Genomic DNA, 26,889 nt, shown 5'->3' on the forward strand with positions numbered 1-26,889 from the left:
CAATGTATTTTTATTTTGTATCATAATTCTGAATACCAACCGTAAAACGAAGTATAAAATGACTGTCATGTCACGGAGACGTCAAACTAAAATTGAGACAAGTCGCTGATGATGTGTTTAATTCAGCGAAATAACTGAAAAACCTGCTAATTAGATTCTTACTATGTTTCTACTTTACTGCTAGCTCATAAACTGAATTAGAAATGAATTTCAATGCTTCCAGAAACGGTGAGTGCTTGCTTGTGTCTTCTTCTAATTCATATGGTTAATCATCTATCAGTAAAGTTGATGACCTTTTCGTGGGTACATTTCCTCAGTGGGTCAGGCCGGGGGTCTGCGGAAGGCGAAGCGGGTGAGCGACGTGGCGGCGATGGGCGCTCCGGCGCCGCAGCCACCGGCGTACAGCCCGGCGCCCGGCTTCAGCCCCGCGCCGCCCTACAGCCCTACGTTTGGCGCGCCGCCGCACCAGGAGGGCATTCAGCTCGACGCAGGACAGGACTTTGGCGTGGCACAGCAGCCACCTAGTGAGAACTTGTGCTAGAACTAAAACAACTGGCTAATTTATCTGATTATTGTATACAGCTGCAACATGTTGCTTCCATTGTAAAAACATGAAAGAAAGGAATAAAAGTTCATTTCAAAATGTGAGTTCTGGGTGAACTAAGTTGCAGCAAAAGCTAGCCCTGACAATATATCTGCTACAAGCCTGAATTCGCTATTAAATAACTATGTTTGTAACAAAAGTACACTGACTGGGGCTTGTAAAGTTTTATGAATAAGGACTCACTTAAACAGTATGAGAACTCGCATGCAAGTATCATTACAATCATGTGTTTTAGCATGCGGTCTAAATTAGCCTTAAGAGGGTCATTGTGGAAATTGATGAATGAATTTTCTAATATGCCAATCTTTATTCTACAAATGTATGTAATTAATTATTACCTTTTGTCCAAATAATTGTGTTGCATACTTCCTATAAAATTGCAAAAGAAAGTGACATAGCCATCATTGGCCAAATGTCAATGTAGCTAGGGTAAGATTTTGTAAAAGTAACCAAGCTATAAAATATTTCAGGTTATGGTTACATGGGGGGATACCCTCAGTCTCCGATGGCTGCCATGGTCTCACCAGGTCAGATTGGGTCCATGTTGCAACAACCTGTTGTACAGGTATGTACTATCACTTTTAAATGGCATACAAATCATACAATACACTTTATTTCACACCTCAATGCACAAAACAATACAAAGAAGATTAACTTAATAAGCAAGAAGAGGCATACATAATTATTAAGTTGTTGGAATTGACTGTTTCTGCAAACAAACATAGTCCCTATTTTTTTCCCTGGATATTGATATTATGGAAAATATTTTTCACTAGTTGAGGTATATTAACCACAACTATTGATTATTATTAAAACAGTAGCAGTAACTAAATTTAAAAATTTGTTGACTTAATGGACCATTTCCTGGCAGTCTCCCACTAGAAAATTTCTACAAATGAATGTTCCACTTTTGTTTACTTATATTATTGTTCCATCCTCATCATCCATGGGGCGTAAGGGGTCACACGAATATTATGATTTTTTTGATCCCTGCCTCCTCGTCACATGTTGTCACATGAGGCATGTGGCAACCCCTCCGCCCCTAGTGTTACATATTTGGCAATTTTGTTTTTAGTGAAATCGAAAATTCTAATTACTTACTTATTATTACTTTTATAAAAAAATTATTGGTTAAAGTAATATCAGAATTTTTATAACACGAAGCCGATTAGGCATAAAAATTACATGAATAAAAACGAATATCATTGCGAAAGTTTAGTTAACCATACAGTAAATAAAAAATAAAAAAACAATTTTCGGTTACAGATGAAATTAAAGTGACGTCACAAAGTTTGTGATTCTCACATTTTCATGACCCCCTCTTTACCCCTAAACGTGTGATCAGTGTTGGCCGAACGTTAATAGGCGGATTCACGCAGAGCGAACATACGCGCGAGGCAATTTCCTCGCGCCCAAAACGGCCAGTGTACACGTGCCTCGGCTGAGGCGGCGCGCGCGTTTTCCTCGCCCAAGGCTTGCCTATTTAGAATTTACCATATTGAAAATTAACAATTACAAATTAAACCGTAAACCGTAACGGACGGTTACAGTTTACGGTTCAATTTGTAATGGTTAATATGGTCAACACCAATTAACGTTCGGCCAACACTGTGTGTGATGTAATTATTGACACTAACATGCTTCAATTTTGTCTGAGCGTGAACTTGTGTTCAGAAAGAAAATTTCTTTTGTACTCAAATTTGTGTACTTATAAAAGTGATCTAATATAAACTGTAATGACCATCCAAAAATCGCACTTGTTTGCTTAGAAATGTTTTTGTAGGTAGGTAGGTCTGCCCCATTTTTATCACCTTTAATAGACAAAATAAATGTCTACTTTTATTATAGGACATGGCGCTGCAGTACGGCAACCAGCTAGCAGCAGCAGGGCGTGAAGCCGTGCAGCGCGAAATAGGCCGCTACGTGCCCGTGGCGCGGCTGCGGTACTACTTCGCGGTTGATACCCGCTACGTGCTGCGGAAGCTCATGCTCATACTGTTCCCCTACACGCACAAGGTTCGTAGCACTTGTTGCTGTAACACAGTACATCGTGATAGTTGAAGGTGAACTAGGCAGGTGTGCGCCCGTAGCCATAAGTAATATGGTATAAATTTTCTCAATTTTTTACGCCTAAGACCCTAATGCAGTGTTTCCTAACCTGGGGGTTATCTAAGACACAAGATAAATAAAGAGATAATAATAAGGCATTTTCAGGGGCCCATCTAGTGGGCGGCGAGTTACCGCCTGCCTCGATAACTAGTGAAAACATTGTTATGGCAGGTGTCCGGGCGTCTTTGCAATAACCCAGTCTCATTGTCCTCCCAAACTTCAATCCATAGACCGTTATACTGTTCACTTTACTACAATAGTCCCAATGCCTGTTGCGACCGGTTCATTGGTGTCTATTGTTGCGCCCGTGAACGGGTTCCAGCAGGCGTTCTACATGACATTAAAGCTCTCCAAGAGGCCTCTACGTGTTGGATCTATATCCCCATGCAAGCCTATCAAAAGACCGGGATTTATAGGCCCGTGAAATCCAAGGAGATACAATAATAATAACTCAGCCTATATACGTCCCACTGCTGGGCACAGGCCTCCTCTCATGCGCGAGAGGGCTGGGGCTATAGTCCCCACGCTAGCCCACATTATTTAGACTTATAGATCAAAAACCTAATCCACTTCCAGATGACCTAGAAACTTGATACTTGGCATTAAGATAGATTGTCTTGGCTAGTTTTTACGTATAGACTATTATATTTGTCTGTTACTTTTCTAAAAACGTGTGGTAAAAACTAGCCAAGTCAAATCCTTTATAATTTGGGGGCTTTATCTCCGCTTTTTTGCTAACGTAAAGCGTAACTAGTATTTGTTATTTTCAGGAGTGGATGGTAAAATACGACCAAGAGAGCCCCGTCCAACCACGCTACGATCTGAACGCGCCTGACTTGTACTTGCCGGCCATGGGCTACGTCACCTACGTACTACTGGCCGGATTCATGCTGGGTGAGTATATAGAACGTCTTTGTTTTGAACACATTGCTATTGCGGATACCCCAATGGCAATGTGTACTGAAAACCGGTTTCTAGGGTTCATGATAGATTCCCACCTAAACTGGAAAAGTCACGTGGATAAACTCTGTACTAGATTAAGTGGTGCTGTGTTTGCACTGCGAAAACTAAAACCCCTTATATCTGGGGACGCCTTAAGATCCGTGTACTATGCGCATTTCCACTCATTAATATCTTACGGGACAATAATATGGGGAAACTCGACAGATGCAAAACGAGTTTTAGTTGTTCATAAACGCGCACTACGTATCCTGGCCGGAGTGAATGTGACGTAATATGACGCACCTTGCCTTATATATTTTTGAAATCATTAAGTTCGTTGGAAACAATATATCAGATTTCAAACGCGTTCATGTTGAGGGTATAAATGTCCGTTCAACGGGACGGTTGAGAATTGTTCCCCGCCGTATGGCCTTAGCTCAAAAAAACCCTATAGTGTTACCCTGTGATAGGAGTATGAGTAGGCTCATTATGAACGACTTCCAGCCAAACATTCAGTCAAACACCGATTGAGAGATTTTTTGTTGGATAGACTGTTGTATTCTGTTAGTGAATTTATGAACGATGTATAGGTTTTTGACGATCCTCTACAGGAGATATTATCTTGACATTATTTTAAAATCCTAGTATCCTGTGATTATTAAATTTTTGATCTGATATTTTATTGATTATGGTTTTGTGTATCTGTTTTGACGATTATAATATGAATTATTCTAGATTGACATGCCTGCAATTTATAATGTAATCTGTATTATGAATTAAATAAATCTAACCTAATCATTAGTGGTATCTACACTCTGCTGCTTTAGATTAGATTCAATAAATTACGAGATGATGGGATTTTTATTTTATTTCTTATTTCTACAGATTTTTATTCTTTACACCTAACCTAATGTGTCATTATTAAATTACTATTTAATGTTTTAACTTTAAATATTTTCTAAATTTGTTCCTACTTTTTATTAGTCTAGTGTATTGATTATTGTGTAGCTGTATTAGTTATGTATTATATTCTTGACAATGTATGCTTAATACTAATAAATGAATATGATGGTCATTAATGGCCACCCCACACTAGCATCTTTTGAACGTCGAGCATCGAATGTCTAGTCAGCGCTGTGGAAAATGGCGTCGCTGCGCGTTGAGTCGAGCAGCTGAGCGTCTAGCCAACTATGGCTGCTGCTCGACTCATTGTTTGTTAGCGCAACTGACGCCGATGCTCAAAAGACGCTATTTTTTTGGGGGGGAGTTCTGGACCTTAAATGATGGTATTCATAATCATAATACTTTGCAACGGCTTTGTAGATTTGAGAGAGCTTTATGAAAAGATCATCAGTAATAGCATAAATTATATTTTTTACCAGAACCAATGGCGTAGCGTACCTTGGCGGGGCCCCGTATAAAAATTTGTTTGGGGGCCCTTAGGAAGGATAAAGATTTCTTACAAAAACGCACGTTGAGGGCCCCGTATAAAAAAAAAATTCTCTATCTCCTGACCGTTTTCGGCCACGGCGACTGCTTCAACTCCTTTTTTGGCGTCGCCCCGTATAATTGATACGGCAGATACGGCGGTAGCTACGTCTCTGACCAGAACCAATAAAGCCTTTTTTCTTACGAAATTTCTTAGTTGGTCATGTTAGTCTAAAAGAGAAGTTTTGAAGAACTCTATTTAAGTCCTACTACGTAAAATATATATTTTTCACCACACCAACTGGTAAAGGCCCTCTTGATTGTTCAAAAACTAATGAGAAAGTTGTATTTTATCCACATGTGGGGCAAAGTAATCAGATGCAAATTTTGAGTCGTTTCCTTATGTTACCTAGTAGAATTGACTTATAAATGATGATTTTGGATGATAAATTTTTAATTAAGTTCATTTGGATTTGGTTTGATTTTTTTTGATATTTCATAGTTTGTTGTTTAACCCTTGTGCCTTGAAACCCTCGCAACGCTCAAGATTCCACTTCTCGAACCACTCGCTACGCTCGTAGTTCAATTTTGCAATCTTTCGCTTGCTCGGGTATCAATATTAGCACGAGCGGTTAAACAACAACTTTGCCCCCTTGTAAAACAAATAACTATTAAAACCACAAAGTACGCTAACGTTTATTTTCCAGGGTATAACGATGAACATCGGTGTGTTTACTATAATTTTTTCGCTACAGGCCTCCAGCACCGCTTCTCCCCCGAACAAATCAGTATGCAGGCGTCCAGCGCGCTGGCCTACATCGTGTTCGAGATGCTCGTCTACACCGTGACGCTGTATATCACGCACACACACACGAACCTGCGGACGTTAGACCTGCTGGCGTACTCCGGGTACAAGTACACTGCCATGATAGCCAGCTTGCTGGCTGCGCTGGTCGCGGGCCGGACGGGGTACTACAGTATGTTGGGGTACTGTAGCGTCGCTCTGTCATACTTCCTGGTGAGTGTTTATTGATGGTATATTGTCCGTACTCCGGGTACAAGTAGTGTCCTTGCAGACGTTTCTGTTTAATACAAAACGAATGGAGCTACTCAAGCTACGTGAATAGGAACGTGAGAATTTTTCCATTCCTTACTTATAATTTGAAATCGTTTTTTTTTTACATTTATTTTTCAAAGGCACATATACATAATCAATTTTAAAGTTACTCGCCAAACTGCTTATGCGGTTTGTTGGCGAGCCAGCGCTCATTTTTTACATTTTTATGCACCTAAAAAGGTACCGTACTTAACCCCTTAGGAAGGAAGGAATATGAAGGAAGATATTAGAATTGTTCTTAATTTGAAACCTTGTTACAGGTAAAGACGCTCCGCGTGCAGGTGCTGGCGGGCGCGGCGCCGGAGCCGGCGGGCCACGGCTACGGCCCCGCCGCCGGTCCGTACGGCCCCGCCCCCGCCGGTCCGTACGGCCCCGCCCCCGCCGCCCCGTACGGCCCCGCCGCCGCCTACACGCCGGCCGGCGGCACCAAGCGCCGCGTGTACTTCCTGCTGTTCGTGGCCGTCACGCAGCCGCTGCTGTGCTGCTGGCTCACCTACCACCTCGTGCCCGGCCCCCTGCCCACCCCCCTGCCCACGCGATAGCAAACTCATTGAACAATGCTCTGTTCTTGGGTGAGGCGTTTTCGAAATAAATAGCATATTAATCTGGGCTATGTCGTTTTTAGACGAAACACAAACTGACATCGCACTCTACCGCGGTGAGCGGAGCGATAGATTTAAAAATGTATGCGAGCAAATCACTTCGCTCGCCGTGACAGATTGCACTGTCGATATGTAAATTGCTTTAATTTGAGTTTACTTTATACCTTTCTATCGACGAGCACACTGGAAACAATGTCTCATCTATGTCCTTGTAACAGTACCTAACATCCAAAAAATAATGCTAATAAGACATTTTTTAAACCTGCCCCGACGGTCTTTATAAGTGTTCTGGGGCTAAAACAACCGCATCTAATAACTATCTCATAATCATGCTAAAAAATTAAACTATTTCAGTATTCTTTGCTTTACCTGAAAAAACAAATGTACAGTGAGCGGCACAAACGGCGCACCACCGCGGGATTCCAAATCTTACCTTATTCAAAACTTAAAAAAAAATGGATTTTTAAAAACACTCTTCGAATTACTGAATTTAAAACAAACACTCATCGAATTACTTTTTTCGAGCAATATCGCAATATTTAGGTCATGTCCATATTAAGATTTCTACTCAAAATCCCGCGTGCCGATCACTGCAGATGACAATTCCATTTCATTCTCTACCTTATTTTATAAGTGTAAGGTCTATATTACAAGCATAACTAAAACATGTCTGGGCAGCTTGTTTTGAATAAAGACTTTGATTATAATCATCAACAACAACTTTCAGCACTCTCAATCGACCAATTTTGAACCTTATGTCTTTGCAATAAGGTTTACGAATTGTCAATTACCAATGTGTAATAGCCAATGTTATTTTCCTACTAATAATTTTAACGACCGGTTTGGCCTAGTGGGTAGTGACCCTGCCTACGAAGCTGATGGTCCCGGGTTCAAATCCTGGTAAGGGCATGTATTTGTGTGATGAGCATGGATATTTGTTCCTGAGTCATGGGTGTTTTCTATGTATCTATGTATTTATATATTATATATATCGTTGTCTAAGTACCCTCAACACAAGCCTTATTGAGCTTACTGTGGGACTTAGTCAATTTGTGTAATAATGTCCTATAATATTTATTTATTATTATAATATTTATTATTATTAATAATGACCATTCACGTTAAGCGGGACAATATGACTGTCATTACCGTAACGAACCCTGTAATATAAATTAGCGGTCGTTAGCACAAAGCCGATCTCATTTACCAGTTACATTACAAAAACAACCAAAGGAAGTACTCATTTCGTAGGCGCTTAAGCTGTTTTTGAATGTAAAGATTTAGTTTTCTCAGAAATGGGCAGTGTCCTAACGATTGCTATTAATTTACTATTAATTGTGTATACCTATAGGTTTACCTTTGTAAATAAACACCGTTGCAACGGATTTGATAACATTTTGTAATTTGTATTAACTCCCTACCTGTAGATTTGTATGAAGGTGAACTAGAAAGAAAAAAGGTTTGTTTTTTAAATTTCAGAGTCATTGACCAATGACACTGCTAGGGTCTCCAACTTAAATATAACACAGTGAGGTAGTGTCACTTGGTCCGACTCTACCAGTGAATAAGATATATTACTGTGTAATTTTAGTAAAGGCAAACTTATTACTAAATCTTAGGAAAATTGAAATACCAATGTGTTGCTTTGTTATATATTATTTTTAGATAGATATAGGCATTTTACTTAAATATGATTCTTTATATTTAAGTGTTTTCATTTCAAACCTAATTAAGGTTTTAAAACGACCTGTTTATTCCCAAGTCCCAGGACATAAATTTGGTTTTATGAAAATTCTGTGTATATTTAAAACAAATATTTACCAACTGCATTTTGACCGACATTCGGGCTTATAGACAATCTCCTATGATTATGAATATTATGATTATAAACGTGTATTTTTACTAATCCTTGCATTATATTAAAAAGCTAGTTTTTTAAAACTGTCGCATTTATTTCATACCTTGCCTGTCTATGAAATGCTTACAAAGCTATTGTTCGTAAAAAACATCTTTTAGACAAACTATTTACTTTTTCCATAACTAGGAAAGTGCTAAAGTATGAAGTTCCTCTGGAAACAGAACCATTAATGCAAATTGGTACATAAATAACAATAAAACTATAATGGAATTAAGACGCACGCGTCTATGACCTAATCCAGTAACACAGTCCACCGGCCCGGCCTCGGAGCGGGACGCACATAGACGGCGGCCCGCGGAGCGAGCGAGATGGAACAACGCTACACCTTGACCTAGTTTCTAGCTCTTGAATCGACGCCTCCCCACATTAGCGCGCGCCGTTTTTAAGCACTAGAAAACATTGTTCAATACCCATTATGAGAGATGAGTTGTAATCAATGTAATAATTTCTTAACCTTTTATTTGTATTCAATACCTACCACAACCATTTTCAACTTTTTTCTTCTTCTTTCTAGTTATTAGCCACCATGTTACAGTATTGAATATTGATGTATTCTGTCGTAAAGTTATGAATAGTAAACAGATTTACCGACAAATATTCATAATGCCTATAATTACTCTATAATTTATTCGTAAGTCGCGCAAAAAATATTACGTCAATGCATCTGAAGTTAGTAACAAGCTCTGATTGGCTGTAGAACGACCTTGGCGCATTATGTCAAAATAGTGATGTTACGATTCTTGCTAGTCTAATGCTATCAGAATCCATCGACTAGTCGTACACGTAAACTGAACTGCTTAATTAATTATTTAAATAAAGCAATATATAATACATTTAAAAAAGAAACTAAATAACAACATATTGATATTGTAATGTCGGGACATTTGCGTGGAGCCGAAGCCAACATGTACAGGCCCTCTTATAAACTTTAATGAGAAGTCCAGTCTAAATGGGGACAATTTTCGCCCAATCTGTCTAACTTCTCTGAATTTCGATTGCTCGAATCTCACCGTAAATCTAAAACTGGTGATTAAATTATGAACGTGAGAATGCTGGATGAGATTGTCGCCAATTTTTCCCCTATTCAAATCGGTCGATTTTATCAACCCGTCTTGACTGACCTTAAGGAGTACACCTATCACCTCAGGGGTATTATAATAATTATATCGTTTGCAATGTTCTAAAAAAATAGGGATGAATGGTTACAAACCTTTATAAAACTCAACCCTAATGTTGTTTTATTGTCTAACTAATTTGCGCGATGATTGCACGTATGTTGGTTTTTCACAGATAATTCTCTGTTATGTGAACCGATTTCAAAAGTTGTTATATTGTTTGAAAAAGGTGTCTTTAATGTAATCTCGTAGAAATTCCAAGTGTAATAAACATATCTTAAGTTGGTTAAATTGTAAACTTAATTCGAAAAAAAAATTGTAAATAAAAAAAAGTTACCAAGATAGAGGTCTGATTATATTTTTCCTGTGAAATGTATGGTAATGTTAATATTATATAAACATTCATAGTCATTTTCCATAGTTAATAAAAAAATAATACTTTCAATCAGACACATTGTTCGCGTTGTTCATAACTATTCCAAATTTCAAATCGATAGCTTTAGTGGTTCTTAAGATATTTAGTACTGTGACAGACATACAGACAGACAGACAGACGAACGGACCGACGGACAGAGTTACGTCATAAGGGTTACTTTTGTGGTACGGAACCCTAAAACAATACCCATCTCTTTTTTTGGTGTGATACCTAATACTAGCTTAAGACAAATACAGTATGATTTTCTCTGTCTAAGGTGCTCCAGAGTCTCAGTGACAAGGGACTATTGCTAAACTATAGTTTAGAATTCTTATTTGATTATGTTATGCTAAATTATTTATGACGCTGCATTACGATGGCGCGTACGCATATTTATATAAATGTACTCATAACATAACTCATAACTCATAACATCTTTATTGCTCATATATTACATTGAATACAGACCCTGTAAGGGCACAGCAATTTATTCTTATACTATAAGTACTTATACTTAAAACTAATATTATTAATTACATTACATTGCACAGCTATGTAGGTAAAAATAAAAATAAACCTAAAAAAAAAAAAAAAAAAACTAGTTTTCTATTTTGTCGGAAAGGTATCTTCAAAAAACTCCTTCAAAGAATAATAACTTTTATCTAATAAATAATTATTTAAGGCGGTTTCAAATGATTTAGGTTTTGCTATTGATTTTATTGCTTGTGGAATTTTGTTATATATTTTAGTGCACATCATGTGAGGTCCTGAATGATATAATGTTAGGTTGGATGTGGGTAGCGCGAGGTTGTTATTGTTTCGGAGGTTTAGCGGTTTTGTGTGACGTTCTTTGGCTTGTAAGAAAAGATTGCTATGGGCTTTTACAAATTTACATATTTCTAATATATATAAGCACGTTAGTGTTAAGATGCCTAGCTCCTTGAAATAGGTTCGACAGCTGTGCATTTGTTTTATATTTACTATTATTCTGATACACTTTTTTTGTACAGTGAACAGACTGTTTACAATCGTGCTATTTCCCCAAAGCAATATGCCATAGCGGAACAAGGTGTGGGCATAAGCATGGTAGGCTGTTAAAGCAGTTGTTATATCCGTAGTCTTTTTTAATTCATGCAGTGCATACGTAAATCGGGATAATCTACTAATTAATTGTTGTATGTGGTCCTTCCAATTTATATGTGAGTCTATATTTAATCCTAGCAATGAAAACGTATTTACAGATTCTAACTTATTATTTTTAAATGAAATATCTATTGTTAAGGGTTGTTTTTGATAAGGCCTGAACTGCATTATTTTGGTTTTGTTGTAGTTTATTTGGAGATTATGGTCAGTTAGCCAAGATTCTAATTTAGAAAGGGTACTATTAAGGTAAAATTTACAGTTACTAACGCTTGAGCACGGAAACACAACGGATATATCATCAGCAAACAAAACGCTTGGTGAATCTATAATTTTTGGTAGATCATTTATATAAATTAAAAACAATATGCACCCTAACACACTGCCTTGAGGTATGGACCTTTTAACGTTTATTATACTTGATCTGACCTTATTTATGTTTCCAGTTCTATTATCATAGTATTCGATTTCTACACATTGTACTCGGTTTTTGAGGTATGACACAAACCACTTATGCACTATTCCCCGTATCCCGACACCTTGTAACTTATTTAAAAGGATATCATGAGAAACCCTATCATACGCCTTACTCATGTCCAATAAGATTCCCACAGCATATTGTTTATTATTTATTATTTCCAAAATTTGGCTGATGTACTTATACACTGCTAAGGTTGTAGAATGTTTTTTCCTGAATCCGTTCTGGCATTCACTGAATATAGAGTACTTTTCAAGAAATGAGTATAGACGTGTGGACATAGCTGTTTCAAGAATTTTTGAAAAAGTGGGTAAAAGTGCAATTGGTCGATAGTTATTGCAATCAGTATGTTGTCCTTTCTTATAAATTGGTTTTATTATAGACAGTTTTAAGGAATCTGGAAATATACCCTCAGTGAAAGACTGGTTTATTAGAAAAGTTAAAGGTTGGGTAATTTCATCGGCACATTTTTTAATCAGTATAGGGGGTAATTCATCGTGACCAAAGCTTCGTTTATTTTTTAAATTGCGTATAATCTGGAAGACTTCGTGTTCGGTAACTGGATCTAAGTAAAGCGAGTTGGGGGTGGGGGCGAGGACGGGACGGCCAGCAGCGGGCGCGCGTTGTGCGCTAGCGCTGCTGTCGGTACTCGTTCCCTCCTCCGCGCCCACTGATACAAAGAAGTCGTTAAAGTAATTTGCAAGTTTGTTCGGATCTTCAATTACAGTGTTATTAATTTTTAACTTTAAATTTTGTTTACTTTTTTTGGGAAGTTTGTTCGTTCGCTCTTTTACTATATGCCACATTGTTTTTGTAGTGTTATCAGAGTTTTTAATTTTATGTATGTAGTGCAGCTTTTTTGATTTTGTTACTATTTTTTTTAATATTTTTTCATATCGCTTATAATAGTCATTTAGAGCAGGATAGTTAGTCTTAGAAATTAAAAGTTTTAAGAGTCGTTTATTTTTACAGGAAGTTTTAATACCAAATGTCAGCCAAGGCTTCCCTTTTGATATTTTCTTAATTGTTTTTTGAGTTTTAGGTATACACGTATCCAAAGCAATTTGTATTGTCGATGCGAATGAAGTAAAGTTTTCATGGATGTTTTTCTTGCGGTCGATAATTATGTTCCAATTTATATTAGCTATGTAAGATTTGAAGTTTTGAATATTTTTATCGGTGAAATTTCTTTTGTTTGTGTACCACACTTTGCGTTCGTTGGTTAAATTGTTATTATTATTAGGTATTTCATACATAATACCCTTATGGTCAGATAATCCGTATTCATTAATAGAAGCCTTATTATTTTTGCTGTGGAAATTAGTAAAAAGTAAGTCTATGCACGAGGAGCTTGAGTCGGTTATTCGGGTAGGTTCGTTTATAATTTGCTGAAAATTATAATTTTTCAATAGGTTTATTAGTGTGAAAGAAGACAAAGACTTTTCTAAAATATTAACATTAAAATCGCCACCAATTATAATATTTTTTTTTGCATCTTTAACTGTTACTATTTGCAAGAGTTTTTCGAGTGATGTATATTTTATACTGAACAGAATATAATAATTTCTAATAAGATTCATATAGATTTAATTGTATGTTTCACTTCACTAATCTTATCAGCTGGTTGCTGTCAAACTACAATGCTGGCAACTCTAGCAAGTGACACCCGCGGCTAGCTTCAGGTTGGCCTAGAGGCCCAGGCAGCGCCACACAACAGTGGCAGTATCGACAAACGTTCACACAACGTTTAGACGTAACAACTCTGTGTCACTTCATTTCTTATTTTAGTAACTAGATCATTTCAAACTTAAATTTTTCCCGTTTTAGTTGTTTAAGTGTTAAGTGTATTTTATGATGTTTTAATAACACGAAGTGCGACACCCATATATGCAATATTAGGCAATTACGTAATGGGAATTATTATGCTAGAGAAGTTTAAAGTTTTACCCTGAAATTCAACATGGCCGCTGACACAGGAATGGATACTTGCTCCAGTCCGGAGATCACGGACTCCAGAAAGCGCCCGCTGGACGGGGACTCTGAGAATGGCGACGTCAAGAGGTCGCACTTCAGCTCCGGTGAGTGGCGCCTTCCTGTACTCACTATACCTGCCTACCTACTACTACTAGAACATAGGTATGTTGTTTTTACTTGAATGCGTAAACTTCGAGCGGCTAGGGCTTAACATTGACCTGGCGAACTTGCGGCTCTGCAGCGCCAACCCACTCTGACTAGATTCTTATCAGAATTAATTGCTGCTATCAGTTCGACCTCTTTAACTGCGCCGTGTCGAGTCTCGGCTCCGAAATAATTTCGACTGTTTTGATTGATAAGAATCGAGGTTGATCCGTATTTGTGCACTTTAAAGTTACCGTCTGAAGTTTCGCATTAGGCTTTCTGAGCCGTCAACGCCGAAGCTAGTTTTATTGCAGTAACACGAAGCATTAATCCCTATGTTGATAAGGCTAGCGCAGAGCGGTTTACTTAATTTATCAAAGCAATTCGACATTGGTCGATAAGAACTTGACGTATTGTGCAATCTTGTGATACTTTAGTAGTAATTTATAATGTATGCAATGTTAAAAGAGAGTCGTTGTTTTTTAGTGCAAGACCTGGTGACGGCCTTGCCTCTGGCCAACGGCCATGGCAATATTACGTCTCATTTCGGTGAGTCGTCAGTCTACATCTCTCGCTCCTCATCGGCTTTGTGGTTGTTGTGGCGCATGCTGCGGGCACTGCTCCGCTCACCGCTCCTCCGGCTCACAGCCCGCTCACCCCATCACACTCTGCCAACACATTCACTCAAGACTCATTCCATTAGGTTAATACTTACTGCTAGATCATATTTATTTGTGCCACTATTATCACTTCCTGTAAGTCCTTTTATGAATAAGAATGAGATAACACAGTAGTGACAATGTCAACACAAGGCAAGTGTCATGGGGCGGGCGGGACGTGTGAGAGGTGGCGGGGTGCAGCTCTGCTCTTGCTGGTGTCCCGCCATGTCGCAGCTCACGCGTCCATCATGGCTTAGTCGCCGCATCGTTGGTGTGATCACTCAGTGTACAGTTTTCGACCATTATTATTTGGTTACTCACAATCTATTCTTCTTGAAATTTTTTATTTCACATCTAAGCTTTTAATTCGCTTTATTTATTTGAGAGTCATACATCTTCTGAACTAACAAACGATTCAAACATAACATTTATTTGCATTATCATTATTCAGTAACGTCACCTCAGTAAGTATTTGGCCATCTGTTTATTTTGGTAGTCCAGTTGTCAGCGAACATAGCATGTAGGAGCATAGATTGGCACATTATCCATATAATTATTAATGTAACTCCATGTATGAATGAAAATAGTTATTATGTATAAATTGTACCTGTTAAATGTTGATATGTAATCAAAATTGTAAGCAAAAAATCTAGCTAACTAAGTTGTGTGAAGGTCTCGCTCGTGATGACTGGCAAGGTCATTGCCGGCTGTGCACTGCAGACGTGTGCGCTGATAAGACATCCTATCGTTTGTGGCGTAAGGTTGTGTTTAGTTTGCGCGGTGGTCGCTTGTGTTGAAGGTTTTGTAGGAGTCAGTGCAAGGTGTATGATCGTGGGCTTGCGTCATGAGCGCATAGCTCCAGCGTGCCTCACCGATGGGGGCACAGTTGCGCTAGGACTTGCCGAAACCTTTTTTACATACGAAGTAGGTTTAGAAGACTTGTTATTTTTATAACTATTCAAAATCAGGCAGGGTAAAGGCACTTCCTTGGTTGTTATTGTCGAATGTAACTTGTCCACGTTTCTCTCCAAGATAGGCAAACCAAATAGTTGTTAAGAATGTCGTTATGTTGTGTTTTCTTTGGAAGAAGTTTCGTGTAGGTTTCTCCCAGTCGCCTCCGTTAACTTATATGTATATTACTTAATAAAGACGGGCCTTACGAGCACTACGAAGTCGGCCAGAAACTCATATTAAGTACGAAATTTTATTTTTTGCTATAAAAGGCTGAATCGTACAGAAACGTTTACTTGCTGACTTTACTGTTTTATGGTCAAGACATGGGACTAGGAAATCTAGTCTGCAATCCTATAAATTCTTGGAAATTTTGTTCTTCCCCGCGTTGTCCCGGCATTTTGCCACGGCTCATCGGAACCTGGGGCCCGCTTGACAACTAATCTCAAGGAGTGAAGTAGGCACTAGTGCCTACTTTTACGAAAGCGACTGCTATCTGACCTTCCAACCCAGAGGGTAAACTAGGCCTTAATGGGATTAGTCCGGTTTCTTCACGACGTTTTCCTTCACCGAAAAGCGACTGGTAAATACCAAATGATATTTCGCACATAAGTTCCAAAAAACTCATTTGTAGGAGCAGGGTTTGAACCCGCGACCAACGGATTGCAAGTGGCAAGCTCTTAGCGCTAGGCTACTAGCGCTTTTTTTACAAGCTTTTGTACATCTTATAACAAAAGGATTAAGCAATTACCTACCTAAGACTGCCCTTTGTATCGATCTTTCAGGAGTACTGATCCCCATTAGGGATCTTAGCGTTGCGAGGCTTAGCCCGCGGAGGCACTTATCTGAGTTCCGCGAGCCGTGACATCATGGCGGGCGCGGTAATCCACGAGTGATAGATTTGCCCAAATGTCAAGGGAACTTCGCGGGAACATAATGAATCAATGTCGAGCGTCGTTGGCTTCTTGATTACATCACATGCAGACCTTACAGGCTCTCCTAATATACCTACTTTTCAGAAGGATTGAAGTTTTCAATCCAATTTTTTTTGTGATGCTATCGTTCACCCCCAATGGTCCCATAGAAGCGGGTTAACCCTTTTTTTTTATCTTGTAGGTACACCGCACTTTTTCAGCAATTTTTAGCGTTTTCTGATCACGGGAAAATACTCGTAGAAATCGATACAAACCACACCGTCGCTAATACAAAATAAAATAAAAATATCAATTGCTGACTGACCATGTCAATTTGGTGCAACTACAAATAGTACAAATATCGCAGCTAACTTGCTAAACACGCCCCTCGGGACGACCGTCACCGCGGCTCGTTATTAATTGCAGTTTGTATGTATCAGATGGTTGTTATCGTCAATTTATGATGCCTGCATTAGCCATGCATGTAAACACGATTCTGGTTGACATTGATGCTGGTTGTGCAATCGTCTGGATGTTCATTAGGAACTATCCGGAACAACATTGGGAATAGGTACCTGTGTTATTTTGATAAAGAGTGTATGAAGATATCATTTATTTTATTAAATACGTCTTGTGTCTGCTGTCTGACTGTTGGATTTTCACGATCGAGTTTTTTGACGATTGAATTTTTATTAATTCTTCGAGTGTCTTTAGTGAGAGGTTCAAAGGTTCATCGATAAAGATACAAGTCATACATTATTAATACCATCTGTCAAGTCCTGTCGTTTTATAAAAATATGTTAAAAGCTGACCCTGTGCTCTTGGTAGTAGAAAACCTGAAGTTGAATATTTATGAGGCATATTTTCAAAAGCTCTGTGCTTCCTACATATAGTCTTCGTCTATACAAGTAGCGGATAGAACAACGCGCCATTACTATATCTGCCGGCATCTTATAATACAAATAGAACTGTATCTCTACATTTTGCGTTGAAAGTTGGTATCTGCTACACTTTTATTTATTAACATTTAGAGACTTATCTATTTTAGAGAATGGTACTTATTTTGACGCATTAGTCTCATTCGCTACTACTGGAGCTGATTACGTAACCGTTAGCGTCATCGTTTGTTGTTTCCATTTGCCTGTAAACTAAGAAGAAGAAAAAACTCCCGGCACTGATGTAAATCAAGTGAAGTTCCCTTGCGAATTCTCAATTCCGCGGCTAGAAGCATAAAACTGAGGTTTGGCGCAATGAAATGCAAAGTGGTAAATAAAGTGCCCTCGTACGTGGACGCCCGCAATGCAGCGTTCAAGACAGAACGTGATCGCGGCGTCCCGTTTTTTACAAAACTTCTATTATGTGGTTCCATTGTCGATTATTCTCATCTTAAATTGAACCGGTCTTAATAATATTTCTTACCTATGCGTAATATACCGTGGTAAGATTATTTTTGAAGATGTGTACTGGCGCCATGGGATAGATAGTACCCACAATCAAGGAATTTTATTGAATGGAAGGATAAAACAAAGGTTCCTGCCACCCTGGAATATTTTTCCAAATAGAGATAAATCTACAGTTTACATTCAAAAGTATATATTACAGTACAGTACAGTAGTTGTTGTTTGACGACCTGTCTGGCCTAGTGGGTAGTGGCCCTGCCTATGAAGCCGATTCCGGATTCAAATCGTGTGATGGGCACGGATATTTCCTGAGTCAGGGGTGTTATCTATATGGATTTAAATATTTATAAATATGTATATATTATATATATCGTTGTCTAAGTGCCCACAACACAAGCTTATTCAGCTTATTTAGTAAATTTATGTAATAATGTCCTTATGATATTTATTTATTTAATTGTTCAACATGTAGGGACTTGTCTATTTTTTTTTATTTTTTTTTTAAGCTGTTAGATAATGTATTGTGGATACTTTTCGCGCGTAATCTGATCCGCCACTTTTCAAATTAATATTCTATTTCCAACTAAAGTTCATAATGCAATGTAATGTTTTCATGCTGACAATCAATATAAACGCCGCTATTAGGGGTCTTATTCCTAGTGAAAACACTCTAGTCATCCGCAAAGAAAGCACTCGCTCCTCGCTTATCGTGGGGGGTGGACTGCTAGCTAAGGCTCACGATGATTTCCGCAAACACCTTCCGAGTGCTGGAAACTGGAGCTGAAGTAATTCGCAGCACCGGACGCGAAACGAAATCGTAGCAAAACGGCGTGCACCGGAAGGCCTGAAAGCGCCACGGAGCTCTGAAAAGGCAGCGTTTAGGAACTCCATCTTACAAGAAAGTCGCAAATTTGAACAAGTCCGACATGTCGTTAAGTCGTTTTTGCTTGGAAAGACAGAAATAGGGCAAGCAATCATCTAGAGGCCGTACTTTCGCTCGACGTTTAAGATTTTACGAGAAATAGTTTACACTGCGTTCGACGAGAGTAAAAGCCACGTAAAAATGGTGTCCTGCCTTGTAACAACACGATCACGACACGATCTTGTGTCCGAGGAGTAAGGTTTAGATTTGTTTACACAGTGGTCAAAGATAAAATTTGCCAAAGACAAGCTACATAATGGGTGCTTCTAAAGAGCTTGCTCAGGGCTGGGGAAGTGGAAAAGTGCCAGCAGGGCGCGCGTGTCTTGTTCAGTCGGTGTACATATGCATAGAACGAATGACGTTAATTTAAAAATGTTGTTACATCGCATTATTTATGTACTGTTCTTGGCTACTATTCGGGATGTTAGAGAAATTGGTTGTGTCGTAAAACGTTTGATGGTCGCGTAGTAATAGTAGATGTAGGTGCGGCATGTTGTGTTCAGACTAATCAGAAACTATGTGACGCAGGTATCAATTGCTTTCACAGCTCTCATCTCGTCTATATTACCGCACCCTACTTCTCTGCCAAAGTTAAAGGAACAAAGTAAAAGATATATGGAACTTATACAATGTGGCCAAAATTGTAAATATGATCGACTCAAATAGGTAGAAACCTAACATTGTTGGCGGAGTGACCCTTTTTCTTGGTCAATCGCCGGCAAAAAAGTGTTAGAACCGTGGATAATAGATTACGATAACATATTTTACTTTTCGTGTAAAATAACTATTTTTATCAAATGAAACGTCCGGGATAAAATGTATTAATACTCGCGATATAATTACTTTAAATCGTACAATTTAAATACTTGCTCAACAGTTCGCTTGTTGGTTGTTGATTCAGCTTGACAAACTGTTCGTTGCAGACCTATTAATTGTACGTACATTACCAACTGAAATGTATTGATTAAGTGCTACGTTACAGGTGGTCACAGACGAATTCAGTTTTTTCAATCCACTGGACATCGTTGTCAGAGTAACATGTAGTATAAGATGTAGAGTTCTGACATTTTACTGTCCCAGTAGAAAACACGTGTCTTTTTCGAGTCATAGGGCTCATGTACACGGTGCGAGAACTCGTATGCGAGTTTCATTACATTGCGGTATTTGATCGGTCGGCCGAATTGGTTGCAACCTCAATAGTCCGCAATGTAACTAAAATCGCATATGAGTTCGCGTGTCGTCTAAATAAAATAAGAATAAGGACTATTCTGATTTTGTTGTCATGCTTCTCTCAATATTAAATTTAACGATTACAGACTACTTCTACCGCGAATGAATAAACTAGTGAATATGAAATGGTAGCTTTTTTCAGCTGTTATTTATGCAGGTTGATACTGCACAATACGCCATTATAAATTTAATAAACAATATTTTTTACACGAGCAAACGAGCATACATGTTTTTTTTGCAGCCAATTCAATAGAGCCTTTTTTGCGATTTTCGAGGCGCTGTAAGTTTCTTCAAAATAAAGTAATCCAAAAAAGCAAAACATAGAGGCTCAGATATTTATAATATTGATCTTATTTGAAAAAGATATTGCTCTAGGATAAAAATCCAGGGAGGAAACAGTCGAGGCGTTTGTATGGAAAAATCGCAACTAGGAATTCCTCTTAATTCTCATAGGCGTCAAACACTCGACAATTCAAAGTTATCAGATTGCAGCTGTAAGTACCCTACATTTTGTTACTGTAATGGTTTCTACACACTTCCGTACTAATTTGTTTATTTAGTTTAGTTTCAGTTACTCTTTCGTTGGTTATGTATACAGATTAAAGTTTGTGTTAGTTATGAGTCCTAAAAAGTATAAAGGCTTGACTTTTATTGATTGAAAAGGCATGGTGTAACACCACTAAGGATTCTTAATTGCTTAAAAAAAAATCGGTTTTCTAAAAGAACATCAGGATAATGAGCCTATAATTACGAAATACGAAGAACCAGCAATAGCACCACTGGTTGACATCAGCAGTTAATAAATAGTGACTAATTGACTATTACTCAATAATTCTAACTTTTATATTTTTTCTCTTAAAAATTAAAACCATTTGATATTCCAAACTCTCGATAATTTGTAATATTTCAAAAGTTCTTCGAATTAACGAGAGTCGACTGTACATGTTTTCTAATGAAATCAAATTGCCGCGTATTAAGACAGCAATGCGAATTTTATCTATCATCTATTAGATAGAGTCAGATCAAGCTTACTCTACACATAGTTTCAGTGAACGATTTTGGTAATACTACAATAAACAAATTTAAGAGAGGTATGGGCATTGTGAATGTCATCTCGCTTTGTGCACAGCACAGCACAGCGGATATCATTCCAGATCTAGAGCGGAGCCCAACTGGGGAAGTACCTCCACCTTACAGAAAACCGCAGTCAAATAACACTTAGACCCTACTCAGTGTTGTGTTCCTGCCGGTGAGTAAGGTTGCCAGAGCTCAACGAGGGAGGGGGAGGGGGAATGCTAGGATCGGCAACGCGCATGTGACTCCTCTGGAGTTGCAGGCGTACATAGGCTACGGAGACTGCTTACCATCAGGCGGGCCGCATGCTTGTTTGCCACCGACGTAGTATAAAAAAAAAATCAAAAATGTACACTTACAGACTTCGTTACTTTAAAGTCCGTTAGAGTTAGGTTAGACTTCCATCGCTCTATACTAACCGCAATACCAATTGGCGGCCGACGCATAATGATATCTCTTTCATGCTTGTTCAGACCTAGCGCAATTGAAAGGGATGTCATTATAACTGCAGTTTCGCCACTTGGTACAGTCGACATCAAAGAAATGCTTAAATTTTTCGCCTTATTACGAAGGAGCAAGGTGCAAAAGTGTAAACATATTTTTGACGTCTACTGTACTGCGACGACTATAAATGCATTCTGGGTAACCGCTCGCGTCCGACCCCACTCTTATCATTATCGCTCCGGATCTACAATTGGGTCTGCGATACGAGTGTAAATTGGCTTATAATTCGCGATAGTTGCTCCTTGCTGATAACGTATCAGCCAAGAGAGCTACGCTTCGAGCCACAGTCTTATCAGCTAATGGCTATTTATACATTTGTTAGACGTTTTTTATTTTAACATTGTCCACAAATATCGAACGATTCGTAACTCGTAAACCTTATTACCTCGCAAAAACATACGGTTTATCGAAAATCAGTTTTTAATTACGTATTTGTAATTTTGAAGTATTCATGCGGCGTAACTTCATAAACGGAAAACTTAAATATCGTTCCAATTTCATATTTTTACATCGGACAGTTCAATTACTCAGATTACCTTTTGAAATGCTCAGAATCAAAATGTAAATTATTCGTGTCTCTCTATTCTAATTCTGCTTGGCCATTAAAGCGGAGCCTAGATGTGGGGACTCAACCAATAGCATTGGTTGTAATCTCCGCTACGCAGGATCATAATCAATTGCTATTGGTTGGTTCCCCACATCTCCGCTTCGCTCGGCCTCAGTGGACACTTGGACAGGCATCACAGGTAGCCTACATCAAAGTTTTTCTTGAAAATCTCTAGCAAATCTACCATGTTTGAAATTATTATAAATTTTTACTTGATCCCAACCAAGTCCATTTATTTCCGGAAATGTGTAGCGGAAGTCTAAAATACTTATTAGTTTTATTAGTATGAAAATTTTACAAACAACCCTACAAACGTTATTACTGAAAGGAAACTGTATTAAGTAAATAACAAAAGGCAATCATCACTTTAACGAGTTATGATTGGAACGAAAGGAAATAAAGAATTCAATCGGGGCTCGTTTCATTAGCTTTGTTTGAGCACAGGTGTCCGCTCTGGGACCTCAATAATTCAGGCCTCCAGCTATCAAGGCCCGATGAAGAATATCGGGCTTGCGAAAACTGATGGCCTACAGCGAACCAACTTCGTTCTTTCGTTCATCTATTTGAAATATGTAAGAACAAGAGAGAGGCAAATAAAAACGAAATAGATTTTTGATATTCACGGTAGGTCGTTTGGGTGAGATGCACCGACATTTTCGGGAATATGCAGGGTTTTTCGTAGAGGTAGAGACACGCAGTTGCATTTATTAAATCCTTTTGGTCACTCAACTGACGACCGGTCTAGCCTAGTGTATAGAGACCCTGCCTACGACGCCGATGGTCCCGGGTTCAAATCCTGGTAAGGGCATTTATTCGTGTGACGAGCATGGATATTTGTTCCTGAGTCATGGGTGGTTTCCTATGTATTTAAGTATTTATAAAGTGTTTATATTATATTATATATATCGTTGTCTAAGTACCCTCAACACAAGCAAGTGGGACTTAGTCAATTTGTGTAATAACGTCCTATAATATTTATTTATTTATTATTTAAATACCAATCTGTGTATTATTAGACGAGAACTATTTTAATAAATTCAAAAGCAGTTTTTGTGTTAATGTGAACCTTGTTTTATTTTAAATTAGATAGATAGATATAATACTCTTTATTGGCACACCTCAGTAAAAAGATACAAGAAAATAAACAATTGATTAAATGTAGAGGCAGACAACAGGGGGTCTTATCGCTAAAGAGCGATCTCTTCCAGACAACCTTACAAGTACCCCGGGAAGTTGGAAACTTGCTATTAGGTTAAAACTATGCACAGTAAGGTGTTTCGAATGTGCTGCAAACTTCTTGAAAAAGATCTTAAAATATTAGAAAGCAACAAAGAAAGTCAGGGCACTTCACTATTGTAACACATTTCCATTCCATTCCATCTTCGCGTTAAAGTAAAAATATGGGAGGTCTTCACACTCTTACCAAAAATGGTATAAAAGCTGAACTTACATATTTTTAACAAGGTGGATGCACACATTTCAGATGACTGCACTAATGAGTTCCCTGTTATAGCGGCGTAATTAATTACTTTGATATGTGCACGTCTTACTAGTTTTAGTACATTTTGAAATTCGAAGCATTTGAAGGAAAAATACTAAAATCAAACATCGGTTTACTAAACAACACATTGCGCTACCACCAATTATAATTACGTGAAAACACGTAATGGTTACACTATTACCTAACGCAAAAAAAAGATTCACCTAACACGCTGCCATTGAAACTTAGACCGAAATCTAGTTGGCTTAGAGTCTAAAAAGGAGGAGCCATCAGGATAAGTAAGAGTTATATGTTTATGAGTATTATCGATGCGCATTTAGAAGCGGAATTGTCACAACAAGCTGCGCGCGCACCAATGGCAAATAGCAATATTCCATGTACTAACAACAAGACTTATCTGACCATCGGTGGATTTAATGTCATTACAATAAAGTTTCCGAATTGTCAGTGTGGACTGTGCCAAAGTCTGGCAGTATGTATGTATTTGGCAAATACCAAAAGTCACGAGTCACGAACAACTGTTTTGGGTACACTTTCTATAGATTTCTATGGAAGCATTTGTTTTCTTTGCCTTTTCAGGAACGGCTCCAAACTTAGTTTGGCACCCGCCTGGTTTTGGGAGGAGTCTGTGTCTTAAGTAGGTACAAAAGGATGTTTGCAATGGGTACTAATATTGGCATTCGTGATTCTCGGAGTGCCGCAGGTTTAAACGGTTTTGAGTGTCAACTACACTGTATGTCCTCATTTTGTAATTAAGCTCGCAATTAATAGCGTGTATCGGAGCATGGGTGTTGCGACACACTCCGCCGTAAATATACTCCCGCGCGTACGCGCGATTAAATCCCGTTTAGTAAAATTAACTATCTGCTTTCCGCAACAGCTAAGAAGCTGGCTTACTTATTTTTCTAAATGGTAAAATCCTGCACAAATTACCTTCAAAACCCATTCTGCAACTGTCAGTAGTAATTCGCAGTTATATTAGTGTAGTAGCGTATATAATGATCCAAAATCTATGGCTTGTACGCAAACTCTTTCTTCTGGGTTAAATTCTCTGATGAAAGATTCCCTTAAGTCAAGTTTTAAGGCTGCGGTAGGTACTCTATACACTTGAGTTATCATTTCCAAGCCATAAAATTGTATTTAATACAAATGCTTAAAACAATCGGATTGATCAAAAATGTTAAACTCAACATCAACCGCATTTTGAACACAAGGAAAATGGCTTCCTTTCCATCGTTTACCAATATTCAACTCATAAAATCAAACAAAACACACATTGTTATTGTGTGGAGAGCTTTCGCCCGCGGCTTTATCATTTCTGCTTTCCCGTTCCTTTCGGCCTTCCGCCGGATATTGCGGAGGCTCCGGGCCCGCCATATTCGCTTCACTCCACTTTTACGATGTAATCGTTTGAGAGCCTTTAGGCCTATCGAGAGATTACTCCCAGCATATAATTTCTTAAATTACAAACTTGAAATTGTATAATTAATACCTTTAAAAGATAATCTTTTTTAATTAAGTTACAGGCTTGTTACAGTTCTTTTGTGGACTTTTAGAACGTTAGAGCAATAATATTAGCATAAACAAACGTTCTTACCATAGTGGTCTCGACATTGTTATATTCCGTCGTAAAAGTTAATCGCCGCAACAAATCAAATAAGTACTCTGCACGGGGAGTGTTTCGGATGCCAGTCGCGTCGTGTGGGACTGTACGGGTCAGCATACTTTCGTTTTTTAGCGGCGTTATGATGTCAGCCAGCAGTACTGTTCTTACGTAAGCTAAGCGCATTGCTGCTTTTTGATTAGGTTTAGAGAGATAACAGGGGATCCGCCTGTCTAGGAAGTCTTCAAACTTTCACACAGCGGAACTTAATGCAGAGTCATAGACGCAGTGATGTGTCTTTTCGTTGTAGTTTTTGCCAGGCTGCATACACGTCGACATCTTTTGAACATCTTTGTGGATCCCTTAAAATTTCTGTTAACGATGAGTTGAAGATTCTCGGTGCGGAAAAATGCTTAACCCAGAAAGTCGAGTGAACAGGTTAATCGCCCGTGGAGGCTCGTGGGAGGCGCGAGTGTCCTCAGCACTCGAGGTAGCCTCGAGAGGCATTAGAATGACGTGTAATCCACTCAGCCTCACCGCCAACAGTATTACAACCTGCGTAACGCTTTGTGCTGAGCTGACCTACATTTTCGAACCTTTATCAACCAAAGTGTATTAATGTCACTGTGACACTATCGCACGAATTGCCGAAATAGTTTTGCCTCACTCACCTACGTCGAGATAGCGAAAGATTTTGGCAGGATGTTTTGATAAGAGGTATGACCTTCATTACCATCCCATTGGTTTAGTAAGCCTATCAGTTTTCTTATCTCGATGAAAGCAAGTCGTGGCGTGGAGAATCGATGCGGGTTGGGAGGTAATCGATTATGTTTCAGTTTTGTACGAATTGGAATGTAGGACCTAAGACCTTCACGTCTTAAATCTCACTTTGATTGATACAAATGATCGTGTGCCGTGAGAAGTCAAATATTACCTTGACTTAAGAACTCTGATTGCCCAATTTAATTTCTGATTAAACAATATCCAAAATTCACACCCATCCACCAGTTTTATACGTTTGGACATTCACGGTTAATGTTGGCATTGACGAGCGATGTATTTCATTAGATACGGAGTGCCAAATGATAATACTTGATGCTCCCCAAGCCATTCTCGATCTTGCCTTGTTTATGTTAGGGTGTGTGTTCCTACTGCTGACAGTTTAATGGGCAAACACACGTGTAGGTTACGTTTGTATTGGTTTTATGACACGGTGACAAAAGATAACAGCGGTCGTTCAGTGCTTTTGTAAGATTTATAGACAGTAGAGCATCGGTAATTTGTCAGAAGGTCGATTTGAGAACGAGGAATTTACGTACTGAGATTGTGTAACCGCATTCGCCGAGCCGAAGTACCGAGTAGTTTTACAGTTCCTTTAACAAGTTTGGCGCGCTGTGGGCTTCTAATGGACATCCTACGGTATAGTTTTAAAACTAGTTGGCGCCACGCCTCGGGCCGAAGCAACTTGCACACAAAGTGGCTACTTTTTATCGCCCTTAAAGAAGATTGCCATCAAGAGGGCCCGGAGTGACTCCCGC

The 26,889-nt window shown here is 38.7% G+C and overlaps 2 protein-coding genes across 9 annotated transcripts in view; both read left to right on the forward strand.

The window, feature by feature from the left end:
* Positions 1-51: 51 nt before the first annotated feature.
* Positions 52-8,197, forward strand: LOC133528131 (protein YIF1B). Its single transcript, XM_061865373.1, has 7 exons — positions 52-228; positions 318-524; positions 1,075-1,169; positions 2,453-2,620; positions 3,484-3,607; positions 5,839-6,101; positions 6,461-8,197. The coding sequence occupies exons 1-7, from the start codon at positions 204-206 to the stop codon at positions 6,740-6,742; spliced, it is 1,164 nt and encodes a 387-aa protein (XP_061721357.1). The 5' UTR covers positions 52-203; the 3' UTR covers positions 6,743-8,197.
* Positions 8,198-13,555: 5,358 nt separating this feature from the next.
* LOC133528129 (RNA-binding protein Pasilla) overlaps positions 13,556-26,889 on the forward strand; it is a 74,053-nt gene continuing 60,719 nt past the window's right edge. For 3 of the 8 annotated variants that reach the window (XM_061865363.1, XM_061865366.1, XM_061865364.1), the window contains exons 1-2: positions 13,557-13,946; positions 14,473-14,535. In XM_061865363.1, coding sequence (XP_061721347.1) covers positions 13,829-13,946; positions 14,473-14,535 — 181 coding nt within the window. In that variant the 5' untranslated portion in view covers positions 13,557-13,828. Of the gene's footprint in view, positions 13,947-14,472; positions 14,536-26,889 lie in introns of all 8 variants that reach the window. The other 5 variants (XM_061865367.1, XM_061865368.1, XM_061865365.1 and 2 more) reach the window with 4 other exon arrangements.

This window comes from Cydia pomonella, chromosome 19 (genome assembly GCF_033807575.1).
Source record: "Cydia pomonella isolate Wapato2018A chromosome 19, ilCydPomo1, whole genome shotgun sequence".
Classification (NCBI taxonomy): Eukaryota; Metazoa; Arthropoda; class Insecta; order Lepidoptera; family Tortricidae; genus Cydia; species Cydia pomonella.

Coding starts and splice junctions, on each gene's coding strand:
- LOC133528131 (XM_061865373.1), top strand. CDS start 204: ATGAATTTCAATGCTTCCAGAAACG. Junction 525..1,074: donor CGTGGCACAGCAGCCACCTA/GTGAGAACTTGT, acceptor AAAATATTTCAG/GTTATGGTTACATGGGGGGA. Junction 1,170..2,452: donor TGCAACAACCTGTTGTACAG/GTATGTACTATC, acceptor CTTTTATTATAG/GACATGGCGCTGCAGTACGG.